This window comes from Cebus imitator, unplaced genomic scaffold, assembly GCF_001604975.1.
Source record: "Cebus imitator isolate Cc_AM_T3 unplaced genomic scaffold, Cebus_imitator-1.0 Scaffold396, whole genome shotgun sequence".
Classification (NCBI taxonomy): Eukaryota; Metazoa; Chordata; class Mammalia; order Primates; family Cebidae; genus Cebus; species Cebus imitator.
Genome location: NW_016107711.1, coordinates 1 through 13,963, shown reverse-complemented (window position 1 = coordinate 13,963; position 13,963 = coordinate 1). Strand labels below are relative to the sequence as shown.

The 13,963-nt window shown below is 47.9% G+C and overlaps 1 protein-coding gene across 11 annotated transcripts in view; it reads right to left on the bottom strand.

The window, feature by feature from the left end:
- PPFIBP2 (PPFIA binding protein 2) overlaps positions 1–6,917 on the bottom strand; it is an 85,586-nt gene extending 78,669 nt beyond the window's left edge. Inside the window, exons 1-2 of one of the 11 annotated variants that reach the window (XM_037731379.1) lie at positions 3,696–3,873; positions 3,231–3,443 (exon numbers count right to left, since the gene is read on the bottom strand). In XM_037731379.1, coding sequence (XP_037587307.1) covers positions 3,231–3,278 — 48 coding nt within the window. In that variant the 5' untranslated portion in view covers positions 3,279–3,443; positions 3,696–3,873. Of the gene's footprint in view, positions 1–1,897; positions 2,978–3,230; positions 4,242–6,800 lie in introns of those variants that run through there. The other 10 variants (XM_037731387.1, XM_017508569.2, XM_037731383.1 and 7 more) reach the window with 10 other exon arrangements.
- Between the last annotated feature and the right edge of the window lie 7,046 nt (positions 6,918–13,963).

Below are 13,963 nucleotides of genomic sequence, written 5' to 3'. Positions count from 1 at the left end.
ATTTCCCCTCCAGCTCTGTGCCTCTCTGAACATAGATGCCTCCCTTCTCTACCACCTGGGACTGCTCAAAGGGCAAGGGCTTCTACTCTGTGCACCAGGCACCTCTTCTTCTAGAATCTATGCCCTCTGTAAAGGAGAATGAAGAAGACAGTGTTTCTACTTCAAAAACATGAGTTCAGAGAAACTGGCTCTCCAAGCCACCTCAGCTGAAGGAAGCACAGGAGGAGGGGTGGGTGGGTCGTGCAGATGGGAAGTGCTGCAGACCTGGGCTACAGGAGGTGGGAGGGAGGGCCAGGAAAGGTTTCCTGGGAAAAGACAGGCTGGATGGAGTCGGATGGAGTCAGATGAAGTGGGTGAGAGTTAGAGAGGAAGTGGTCCTCTGGGGTAAAAGCTCAGAAAAGGGAAGAAATACACTTGGAAGCTCAAGAGGGTAGATATAAAAGATAAAATAGAAAAGGTAAGTTGAGGTTGGACTACTGATGGTCTCAAAGCCCAAGCAAGCTGAAAATCCTGAGATTTTTCTTCCAGAATAAGGGTGAGTCTGGGGGGCTCATCATCAGGGTCATAAAATGAAAGGGGAGTTTTGTTTTTGTTTTTTAAAAGATTTTTAAAAATCTGGCAGTAGTGATTAGGATAGAGAATAGGGAAAATACTCTGATCACACTGCCTATGACACGTCTAACAATTTTAGTTTTGCTTTTTTAACATGCTCTCTAAAATTCCAAAAGTAGGGCCAGATGCAGTGGCTCACGCCTATAATCCTAGCACTTTGGGAGGCCGAGGTGGGAGGATCATGAAGTCAAGAGATCGAGACCATCCTGGCCAACATGGTGAAACTCCATCTCTACTAAAAATACAAAAATTAGCCGGGCATGGTGGCATGTGCCTGTAGTCCTAGCTACTCGGGAGGCTAAGGCAGGAGAATTGCCTAAATTCAGGAGGCAGAGGTTGCAGTGAGCCGAGATTGTGCCACTGCACTCCAGCCTGGCCCCTGGCGACGGAGCGAGACTTTGTCTCAAAACAAAAACGAAAACAAAAACAAAAATTCCCAAAGCAGAAGAAAAATATCTGTTTTGCTATGAGTCATCCTGGGGGGTTCTGAAGTCTCCTTGCTTCAAGTTTCTCTAAGCAAACTTCCAACTGTCTACAGGACCCAGAATACCCTGGGTCCTGGGACAAAAAGGGCCTTCTTACATTGCATCACTTGCAAAATTAGTTCCTCCACACATAGAAAGTCTCCTGTACTAGGCAGAGTTACAGTATATGCCACAGGGGCTGAGACAAGGCTCTGACAATCCTAGGCACATGTTGGCTGAAAGGATTTCTTGATTAAAAGCTTCATTTGGGATACAGGGGAAAGAAAGACCGAGTGATGGAAAGTGCATTTCTTACCTATTTCCTGCCAGTATCTCCCCAGTGGGGCTTTTTAAAAGCTAAAGATGATGCAAACCTTTGCCAAAACATCTGGTCATCTCGGCATGCTCTCTGGTGACTGTGATGCCCCAGGGGCTGGGCACAGACAGGATTTCTGCTGGGTTCTAAAGCAATAATTTTCTATATATTTGGCAGAGAAGATGGATAAAGAGAACTAGACTGGGAGATAGAGAACAGGGTTCAAGACCAGGTTGCACCACTAACAGCTATGATACTAATACCATGAGGTTCTTAGCCTCTCTCGGGCTTTGTTAAATGAGGGGTTTGTACTAACTGATTCCTCCAAGCCCTCAGCCCTGTAATTGTTTTCAGCTGCCTTACTTTTCCCAACATAGCTTACCATATACCACATCATAGCTAGAGCAATTTTCTTAAAATACAAATTGGACCCCCCAGTGTATCCCATGTTACTTCCCTGCTACAAGTCCCCCAGCATACAAACCATGTAGCCCACAAGCCTTACTGTGGCCTTAGCTGTCCTACGTGATCCTCTGCCCGTCTCTGCTTGCCACACTGCACTCAGCCACATGGGCTCTCTCTCAATCTGCACACATTGAGAGAGTCCATCTTGATTGGCAGACTCCATCTTGCTTTAGGACCTTTGTATACATCATCCCCTTTGCCTGGAATGTTCTTCACCCCATTTTTCACCTGACTCATTCTTACTACTCTCAGTTTTCAGCTAAGTGTAATTTCCTCAAACTCCCTGACCCTTCCTTCTCAATCAAAACAGCAGTCCCGTGTCTTCTGTTGTTCCTCCAGGCACACTTACTGTTTGTCATCTGAGGTTTATTTCCTGGGACAGTTTCACCTACGTCTCTAGCACCAGGTAGAAGATCCACAAGAGACTGGTTCTATTTTGCTCACTACTGTACATCCAGTACCCAAAACTCAGTAAAGATTTGCTGCATGAGTGCTGCTGCACTCACACAAAAGCCAGCCAGCTCAGTGTCTGGGAGTTGGGGTCCAGGGACCTGCATGCCCCTTCCGAGCTGGATGCTTCCTGGCTCTCCTGTCCTTCTGCAGTTACAATGTCAAGTCTCTAACCTGTCAGCTGCTTTTGCCCTTCCTGCCTCTGAGAAACATTCAGCCTAAAATCCCTTAGTGTGAAAATAAATTCATACCTATCTTAGACAATTTAAAGGCAGCCACAAAAGAGGAAACAGCCTGAATTCTAGGAGTGCGATGCTACTCCAGCCCCCAACGTTCATTCATTCCTTGCTCATACCACACACTAAGGCTTATCTAAAGAAAGGGCATGAACAACTTGCAACATAAATCCTCAGCTTCAGAGCATTCAAAAGAGAACTCCCTGAAAGCTTTCCTCCGGAAATGCAGAAGCTGATTCTGCTGACAGCAGATGTGTCCTCCGCTGGATAAAATCAAAGTGAGAATGAGTTAAACAACTTCCGAATTCAGTGCATTTAAAGAGGCAGCAGCTTCCTTTTCAGTTTGTCCTCAAACTGAAAAGCAGTGGGCACAGTTTTCTGCTCACGGTGTTTGGAGCCTCTGACTGTTTAAGTGCCAAAGTTAAAATAACCAACTTTCCTCGCTCCATTCTTGCCTTTCTGTACAAGAGGCTCATTCACTAGAATGTCAGTGGAGAAACAAAGACAGCTGACTGTTTTCTCCCTAGTGTCTATAATTAGATTCTCATGAAGCACTTGGCCACAGCAGGGCTCTGCCAGACAATACCTCCCCCCACCACACACACGCACACTCACCGCAAAACACCCTAAAGTGTCTCCCCCTCACTCATCTCCACAGAGACCCAGACAAAGCAGCCAGTCACTTACCCTCTTCAGCCACGAGAAATGCTTGTAAACATCAATGTCCCCATCCATGCTGGGCACCCATGTCAGCAGTTAGATGCCTTGGTTGAAAAAGCCCTTTTTCTGGCTGGAGACCAGGTTCTCTCCTCTTCCTTGCCTCTGCCCCCTCCCCCCTCAAGAGCTCCAAGCTGTGTTCAAATTTCCCCACTTCCCTGGCCTGCGTCCTTCAGCCTCTCCCTGGACAGTTTCAGACACACAGCGACTCAGAGCAGACCGTGCTGCTCCAGTGTCCTCCCCAACCGCCCCCACAGATACACACACACACACACACACACACACGCGTGCACACACGCACCAGGACTGGGATTCAGAGCCCTGCAGAGAAATCAAACCTAGCACAAAGGTGGGGGAAAAAGAAAGACTTGGACAGGAGTTGTAAACACAACACACACGCGCACACACACACGGGACTGTTCTCAGTGATAATACCAGAGCCTGCCAGAGGGAAACAGTCCTGAAGAAAATTCCTTGTCTGGCTTCCCCCTTCTGGAGTGGCTGGAACTCATTACTGAGAGCCCCGATTTCCTGTCTCGGCTTCACTCTGCATTTACCCAGGGCTCCCAGCTGCTCTCAGTTTATTTGGGACTGGGGAGAAGACTAAAAATAAGTGCTGCTCTTGGAGGAGCTCACTGGTTCCCACACACAGTCTGACCCCCGCCCCGAAGCTCACACCCACTCGTTTTCCAGGCGAGCGACAGCCTGTGCCCCAAGGAAAGCCTGCTGTTTCCAAAAAAGAGCAGATTCAGAAGCAGCTCCAGTCTGGGTTCCTGGTCCTGCTGAGCGACGGGCCCTGTGCAGGGTGTTTGCTGTCCTTGGCGCTGGTGGTGCCATCCCCTGGAGACCAGCTGCCGCAAACTCGGGGGAGTCTGGTCCTGGGCTGTTGGCACCAGCTAGAGCTCCCTGGGGGCCACATTTTAGACAGGGGCCAGGGCTAGAGGGTCCTGCCTCTTTGGCTGTCCCCCACTCTGGACTACCTGGCTTTACAAGCAGGGAGGTGGAAAGCATGAGGCTGCTTCAGGTGCATTTCCACGAGACTTAGGGAGCAGTGCTGGGTAGACAGGAGCCTTGGAAAGGCTGGAGAGACCTGGAGCTGTGGCTGTTTTCCTCCTGTCAGGGCAGGTCACGTGCAGGCTCTCCAGGGCCCCTCCAGCATTCCCTGGATGCCACCCCCCACCCCATCTCCTCTTCATATTCCCATTTCCTTTGAGAGCTCCCCGCTAAAAACAGCTTTTCCCCCTTGCCCAGCCCTTAATGTGTGGCCTTTGGCTACGACTGATTATGAAAGTGACCTTTGATGTGGGTGCGGTGGGAACTGTGGTTACATGCAAGGCCCTAAGCTCTGCTGTGGCAAAAGACTTGCAGATGCACATCTTGTGACTGCCTGGGGCTTCCCAGCTCTCTGGGGTTTCCTGGAACTCCTAGTCTGAAGAGCAGGCCCTATGGGGTGTCAGCATACCCCTTACATGGCTTCAACGTTCACCAGGCCAGATGCAGAGCCCAAAAGGACAGAAACAAATGCCTGGCAGCACAGTCCACAGCAGGCTGAGCCAGCCCACAGACATCACAGAGGCGGCAGGGAGGAGAGCCGGAGCCAGCAGCTGGCACGAGGGGAGGAGTGAATTCCTGGAGACACACCCAGACGGAGGCGAGAAAGGAAAAGCAGGCTTTGCTGCCTATGCACTGAGCTCTAGCCCCTTGCTTCTCACCTCTTGCCCAGCTCCAGAGCACAGTGTGACCCACCCAGTCCAGGTTCCCTACCCATGCTATGGCAGGAAGTGCCAAGGAAGAGCATCTCTAAAGGTGCAGGAAAAAGCAGGTTGGTTTTTCTCTGTCTAAAAGCCTGAACAAGTCAAACGAAGAAATTCATCCTGTCGGTATACATTTTCCCCCACATCCAAGGCAAATGAAACCAACTTCCTGACCTGGGTTAAGGATTACCACATGGTATGCAATAAAGGTATATCTAGGACTCCAAGGAAGGAGGTAGACAAGCTGATTTGGGAGCTGGACGGGAGAGATGGTGCAGAGTTCCAGCCTCTACGGGATGGGAGAGAACCCCCACTCTCCTGGGAGGAGCACAGTGCCCTTCCTTAGGTTCTGGTACAAGAGGAGGAAGGAGAAATGTGGCCATCGTGGCTGCTCTCATCAGCCTTGCTAACTCCCAGCTTACATGGAGCTGGGGCTCAGGTGTCCCTCTTCTAGCTCCTCCTGAGCACCTGTGTTCCCCTCCACTTCATCACTGACCTAGTCACACTGAACCACGCCTACTGCACCAGACTGTCAGAGGTGGGTCTGATTTCCCACTCAGTTCTCCCACTTCCATGTCTACAATTCTTAGCACACAGTACGAACTTGAACATTTTTTGTATAAAAGAATAAGTCTCAAATGATAAGACTGGCAAAGTAAGACTAAAAAATGCTATTTGAAGAAAAGAGATTTCAAGGTCTTTCTATCCAGGGTAAAGATGTTCAACACAAAGAGGAAAAGATGGCCCGTTTCCTCTGTTAGCTCAACTCAACTGTGATGCACAAAGGAGGAGGGTGCAGGGTTGGGGAGAGAAAGGGACAGAAAAGGGAGTAAGGGATGGAGGAATCCGGATAAACTAAGCTAAATTCTTGACATTTTTATGGCATCCTCAAGTAGCAAGTCTTATCTCAGCCCTGTTTTTCCTTAAACACCAAAGTACATTTTACTTATATTGTAATTCTACTCAAAGATCACAGATTAACACCCCAAAAGACTTAGGAGCAGGTTGGCAGGAGGGAAAGGGGAGGGGCTGAGTGAAATGGGATTGATTGAGAAGCTAAGGCACCTCCTCACTCACTCACCGCCCCCACCCCACCATCCCCAGGGGCAGCTGGGTCCCGGTCGTGGCTCCCTCATTGCACTGGCCTGGCAAGGCAAACCCATGGCTGCACCACTTCCCCTGGATGTTCATTCTGTCCAGGGCACCTCTGCTGATCTACAGATGGGGTTCCAGGGATCAGATAAGCCCCTGAATATGTTTGTAAAATATACACAGAGTACCTTTGTATGCATAAATTTTTCTCTGAAAAGAGTTTTCAGATGATCAAAACAGTACACGACTCCCAAAAGGCTAGAAGCTCAGGTTTTATTGGGCCTAGGCAGTTACTCCTAAAGGTCAAGGCTGCCCTTGTTATTGGGGGCTCTGGGCTTCCTGCTTGCATTACACCGCTCCTGTGAGGTAGTGCTTCAGACTCACTGGACCCATCTCTGAAGACAGAAGTCCTCAGGAACCACAGACAGTACATAAATAGGGGTCACTACAGTGACCCAACAGTCCCCAGGGCCTTCCTGGAAGTGCTTTGCTCACCTACAGCCAGACTCAACTCATTACTGCATGTAACATGCAGCAGCTAGCTGTGGGAAATGGCAAGAGACCGTGAGGCTGAGCATTCTGGAAGTGAAAACACAGCTAAGAGGCCAGGGTGGCCAGGTCTGCCGGGAAAGTCACTGTAGTTTGCTCCACCCCATCCTAGAGTCTAGAAGAGAATCTCAGGATTGTCACCTACCTGTCTGGAATTCCAAGTACTTGAGGGAATGGGTGAAAGGGAAGCTGCAGTCCCCTGAGGTTCCACTCCTGCTGCCTACCAGAAGTCAGCAGCATCTTATCTGGCAGAACTGTAAACCGAGAGGAATCTCATGATCACATGCCTTTCCACTGACCTATCACCTACAGGCATCCTGGGCTCCACTTAGCCCCGAGCCTTCACCTCTGGGCCATGGGTGGCAGCTGCCAGGACACTCCCTCATAAATCGTCGTAAGTCAGAAACAACTTGTGTCCGTCAGCAGACATGGTGCACAGTGCGCCCGCTGCTAGTGAGGAGGAGGAGGAGAGGGAAGAGCGCAGTGGAGGAAGTCCTGGGCACTGCAGCTCAGGCCTCCACAGAACACAAGCGTGGAAACACACATCCAAAACAGATCAGGACAAAGGTAGGCGGACTTTTCCTGTAAAGGGCCAGATGGTAAATATTTTGGGTTTGGTGGGCCACACAGTCTCTCTCATACATGCAGTGCAAAAGCAGCCACAGCCAACACCTAAACCAGCGTGTGGCTGTGTTCCAGTGAAACTTTATTTATGGGCACCACAATTTGAATTTTATACTATTTTCCCATCACAAAACATTCTTGTGATTTTTCTTCAGTCTTGAAAAATGTAAAAATCATTCTTAGCTGATAAGTGTAAGAAATATGCAGTGGGTTAACTATAGGCCATGGTTTGCTAACCCCTGGGTTAGGACAGTGCTTCCCCATCCAGAATGAATTCCCTGGGCCTGAGGGGGCTCTAGTAAAAACGCAGATTCTGATTCAGTAGGTTGGATATGGGGCTTGCTGTTGTGCACTGCTGACAAGCTCCCAGGTGATGCCTGCACCACTGGTCCCAGGACAATACTTGGAGGAGTGAGAGGTTAGGAAACTGCTTTCAAAAGTTCCTTAAGGCCAGGCACGGTGGCTCACACCTGTAATCCCAACACTTTGGGAGGCTGAGGTGGGCGGCTCACCTGAGGTCAAGAGTTCAAGACCAGTCTGGTCAACATGGCAAAACCCTGTCTCTACTAAAAATACAAAAATTAGCCGGGCACGGTAGTGCACAACTGTAATCCCAGCTAATCAGGAGGCTGAGGCAGGAGAATTGTTTGAACCTGGGAGGTAGAGGTTGCAGTGAGCCAAGATCACACCACTGCACTCCAGCCTGGGCAATAAGAGTGAGACTCCATCTCAAAGAGAAAAAAAAAGTTATTCGAAACATATATTACTAAACTTGCCAGAAGCATAAATTCCCTGGAGCCTGACTGCCCACTAGCAGGTACTTGAAAGGGCAGAAGGCTCTTGGTGGTGTTTCTCTGGCAGGTTTTTTTTTTTTTTTTTTTTTTTTTTTTGTGAGTGGAGGGTAAGTGGGTGTCTACATGCTCAGACCTCAAGTTATGCTAACCTGGCAACATCATCCACCATGGCCCCAGCGTCTGAAGCAGGAAGTTTAGTGGGGAAGGATTTATTTGCTCTTTCACCAGTGTTTGCACATTCTTGGTCATTTATAAACATTGTTAGGGGCTGAAATAGTCTCTTTAGGTCAGATCTGAAAGGATCCAGATTGCTAGAATTTAGTAGGGTAAATTTACTTTGGGGGCAGGGATCACGATCCAGGAAAATTAAAACTGCTAAATTTGCAGTGGCTGAAGGCCCCTAGTCTTGGCTGCTGTGCCAGGAAAAAGGCATTCAAAGTCCCACAGGGGACAGGAAGCTTCTCTAGGGCACAGCATAGCATACACTGTGGGCTAGGATATGCCTCCGGGAATGGAAAGGGCCATCCTACTTGCACCCCAGCAGAAGGCACTGCAGTCAAAGAATCTGGAGAGGTTTCCTCACATCCACAGGGTAAGGTCAAGTCTGTGCTCCCAGGACCAGCCCTGTCTCTTCTCCTCTACCCTCAACAGTGGAGTGCTCCCTTGACTGCCCTCTGTCCACTGTTTCTAAGGAAAATGGCAAAGAATTCTCTTTGCCAGCTGACCCCGGTGCAGCTCAGCAGCTTCAGTAATGAGAGGTGCTTATATTATCTTTGTCTAAAAAAGAAAAATAAAAAGCTGTTTTCTCATGTAAAGCCCCTGCTGTACCTCACTCTTTGGGATTTCACTTCCCAGCATTTGTCCCTGACTCCCACCTAGTGGCTTCTTTCAGCACTGCACAGGGACAAAGAACCAGCCCTGGTGCCACTGGAGCCCAGCCCAAAAGTCCCTTGGGAGCTAAGCGCAGAAAGAGAGCAAGGACACCACTCAAGTTCACACCTGTCACAGGGGAAGTAAGAAAACATGCTGGAAATCGGCTCACACAGGCTCTACTGTTTTCCTTGGAAAAATAAGCACCAAATTTTCCTTCCTCTCCTTTAAGATCCAGAGGAAAAGGTTTGTCTACAAAACTCCTTCTGTAACTTTTCAAAATTAAAATGTTCAACACACATGTGTCCTGACCTATCTTTTGTTTCCCATTCTGGATGGAGAATGGAGACACAGAAATGAATCACATGGTCAGAAATTCAAGCTCACATTTTATAATTCATAAAACAGCTTTTCCTCTCCACCTTTTTTTGTAACTCCTCTGGCTTTTCAATATGGTAAACAGATTTGCTTCTTTCGACAGAATGAAAGATTGCAAGCTGAATCTGGCAGGAATGCATGGGCTTTGTTTGAGGAGCCAGGAGCTGAAGAAGCTGCCATCTGTGACAAGGTGGTTTGTAGCTGAGAAGGGGGGTGGCTTTGTTCCCCAGCTTGGGCCTGGGTTTCTTGGGAAACTAGTTAAAAAGGTAACTGAGGGCACCTGAACTGAGTTGCTGGGCTGTCAGAGGTGAGCACTTAACCCAGCTGGCCCCAGCAGAGGTTGCTCATTCAGGAGGGCAACTCCTCAGGTTTTTCACTATGGTAAACAGATTTGCTGCTCGAGAGGTGGGTCTCCATCAAGCCCTAACATAAGGGCAGCAGTAAACCGAGAGGTTCTTGTCTCCATACTTTGGAAATCAAGAGGTCAAGACTGAGGGAGGCAAAGGCTGGTGCTTACAAAGAGGCCACTCCATATAGCCCCTAGAATAAACTGCAGAATTGGAATACTTGGCCAGATCTTGCAGTTTCAGACTCAGCTGTTATCCAGTAGGGAAACTGAGTCCCAGGGAAGTGAAGAAGAGGCTCATACAAGTGAGTGGCAGAACCAGGGTGGAACCCTGGCCTTTTAACTCCTTCCTACCTCCCATACTCCCTCACCCTGGTTCAATTTGCTTTCACCCACTCAAGCACACTGACTAGGACTCTTACAACCTCGCAAATAAAAGCCTGGGTTCCTTCGGGATGGCCAAGCCTACACTGTGTACCCTAGTTCCAAAGAGGTCCCAGAGTACAGCCCTTCTCTATAGGTTCTCTGCCAACACTACCCCTTACCCTGGAGCCTGAGCTTTTCCTTGACTTGCTTTCACTTTGCTGCTGGCTTTGCCTACCCTTTCTCTGACTTCATCTTGAACCTTCACCAAGAATCTCCTTGGCCCATACCCAGTGTGTGAAACAGCAGAACAGACTGGCTGGCTGGTAGGAAATGAAGGGTGGACACAACATACTGTTGGAGAAGCACCCATGGCTACTTCATATGGAGACTCTGCTGGCTGTGGTATCTTCTGGGCATCACCCAAAGACCTGGGACATGAATCAACACTGTACCAGCCTGGGTCTGCTCCTCCCAGCGAGGTGGCTGTCCCCAGCCCTGTAGAGCCCATTTGAATCTGGCTGGCTATCCTCTCTAAGGTTTCCACCACCCAACCTAGCCTTAGATCTTTGTAACCAACCTTCACCCAGCCAAGCCAAGCAGGGTAGAGACACCCCTTTCAGACCACGGGAAAGCCCCACTCAATGCACAGCCCAAGTCCTGGAAGTGGTCACGGTGGCACCAGCTCCTTCTTGCCCCTAGTACATGCCAGGGTCACTGATGAGCACTGCTTCCCTTTCTGGGCTTCAGGACCACCTGTGGGGTTCTGGGGCTCCTGACCTGAAATAACCACACCCTTCTCAGAGCATCATCCTACATTTCACCATAGTAAACAGAGAAGGAGGAGTCTGCCCCTTTCTGGAACTCAGCTCTGTTCCCATCACAACAGAGCTGCCTCAGCCTTCCAGCCAGGGCCTCAGTGTCATCCTCCATGAGCACTAACCCTGAGCTTGGCTCTGTCTTCCAGATGTAAAGGACCGCCTTCCCATCTCCTGAGGGTAACACTGCTCTGCTGCAGGCCAGGTCCCAGCTCATTTTGGACCTCAAGACACCCTCTATGTGAGGTCCTCATTCATCAGCTTTCCAGGGGAAATAATACTGCTCCTAAACCAAAGGAATCCAGACCCTTTTGTCCTTACCTCACTGAGGCCCCAGAGGGTATCCCCATTAAGAAAGCCTCACACGTGCCCTTCTAGGCCTGGAGCCCACTTCTCTTCATACTTACTGCCAAGGGGCAGGATGCTATTTTAGACCCCGGAGCATGGGAAACTCACTCACAACCCAGTGCCACTGACTCCTGGGCAGGTCTGCTCCACTTGGGCTTTAGGACAAGTCTGCTCTGTTTTATACCCATCTCCTGGCAGAGTCCTGGCCAACAGCGCTCCTACTGCTGCCAACTGTGCTGGCCCAGCTGTGCTTCAGCTCTGCCAGGACCCAGCAGGAAAGGCACCAGCCCTATAACAAAGACACAGCTGCCCAATTGGAGGCACTCGGACTAGGAGTGCCCTTTTCATGTAAAACATGAAAGAGAGAGCCCAGGACTAGTCTGCTATTTGTCCTATTCTAACCATGACTATTCCTCCACATTGACCCCTGCTTCTTAGCAGCCCATTCTTCTGGTGGACCACAGATGCCCAGTGCCAGAAGATTTGCAGCCCTGATGAGGAGCAGCAGTACAAGACCACATTTCCCATCACATAATCCCTCCCCTCTGCTCACAGATGATTTGCCCTGGGGTAGACACCTGACCTAAGGTGTGCATCCAGAACTATGAATAAATTAAGAGTCTTTAATTCCTATCTATTTTACACTTAGCACTTCTTCATTGATCTGGATGACTTCACTAAAAAATAATTAACTGGGCCAATCATATTCTTTTCTTTAGAAACTCAAGTTTAAAAAGAAAACATATTGAGAAAACATGGAAAGAATTTGTCAGTCAACAAGAGTAAACTCAAACCTAACAGAGTTTGTGGCAGTCACTCCGAGCTGTCTTCCTGAAAGACAGCTTTCCCCAACTTCATCATCATTCCTTTCTGACAGAGTCCACCTCCCTCTATGGCAGTGCAACTGCTTGCTTTCCCAGCCTCCCTTGCAGCTATGCATGGGTGAACAAATCCTGGTCACTGGGGCTAAATGGGAAGTCTGCTAGAAGGTTGCAGAGAATGAGTTTCCCTTCTGATTAAAAATAACAACAACAAAAAAAAACACACTAAAGTAACTGCTCCCTACCTCTGCATGTAATTGCATAGTTGTGTCTTGTAAGGACATGTTGCCTGTAGTTCTAGTGACGATCTTGTGACTGTTATGGGACATGCCTGGGCAAAAACCACCCCTTGAGGATGGCAGGGCAAAAAGACAGGAAGAACCAGTGCCCATGAGGTCATTCAGAGCCACTCATTTAAACCTGGGACTGTCTGTCTTCTGGACATCTTGTTTGTGGTCTATCTTGTTATTGCTTACGTCACTTCACTGGCCAAAATATCCCAACTGATAGAGATGTCATGAGAGAGAGTTGCATCACGTCGGGCCAGTGTCGTGGCCAAGCAGGAACTCTAGGTGTGTGACAATGCCAGTGTGTCTACAGAGGAGAGGGGAACAAATAAAGGGAGGCACAGACACCATGCATGAGAAGGCGCTGCGCAGTGCTGCCTAATCCCTCAACCGTTTTACTAGTTTCAATTCCAATCCTAATCCACATGGGATTTAAAAAAAAAAAAAAATTCAAGTGAGTCTCCATGATTGAAAACAGTGCTTTTTAAACTTAACGTGCTTATGAGTCATCCGGAGATGGTTCAGCAAGTGTGAGATGGGAGCCCACATTCTGCATTTTTCACAAGCTACTAGGGGTAAGAAAGCTGCTGAGCCACAGACCAAAATCTGAGCAGTAACAACTTCTAACTAAAATCACCAATCTAAAGCACCGGATGAATTTGTTCACCAGTCTGAATTTATTTCCATACAGATTAAGACCTTGTGTGGAATGTGTATACGGGCTGATCGTAAAATGACTTTAGGTCTGCAAGATGTAAAATACAGACAGGCTATCTCTTTCCAGAATTAAAACCTTAGCATACAGCCCTTACATCTTGGAATGTTTATATGAACTTCTGACCCCCTAAGAGTACTTGCTTCGCCCTTGATAGGTTAGTGACGGCCATAATTACTCTAGAAGATTTATGAATTCTTTTAGGGAAATCTCTCCAAAGGAAGGCATTCCCTAAACCATTGTACATAATCCCAACACAAAACTGCAAATCTGAAGGCAAGCTGTTTTCTACCAAGGCATCTTGAAAAAAATCAACTGATTGTCAACTGCCTTTGGATCAAACATATTTTTAATAAATTTCCAAAAACTGTTTTAAAAATAAGATTCATTGTGTTTATACCAAACACTAAAAACTATTGTTGATGGATTAGAGTTAACCGTAAGATAAAAATCAAGCCATAAACCTACTAGAGGAAGAAACAGGTGAACAGTTATTTGTTCTGAGGTTGGGAAAGGCCTTGCTAGGGCCAAAAGGAAAACAAGAAACCAAGGAAAGACTGATAGAGTGAAGTACACTTGTTTAAAATTCCGTGTCTCAAAAGCACCCTAAACATTTAAAAACAGAGAGAGGAAAATATATGCTACAAATAAAGCAAAGGGCTAAGAGAAGATCATTCAAATAGATAAGAAAACCACTAAAATCCTAATAGAAAATAACAGCATAGAATATGAATAGTCTCAAGTGGGAGAGGCCCCACCCAATGGGCACAAGGTGATTTCTCGGTATATGGGAAAAAAATATTGGAGCTGTTTTTTAGCCTATCCTTTAAAAATCTATTTTGGTGAGCAATGGATACCCTAAATACCCTGACATGATCACTATGCATTATATACATGTAACTAAATTTCACATGTACCCCACAAATTTGTACAAATAAAAATCT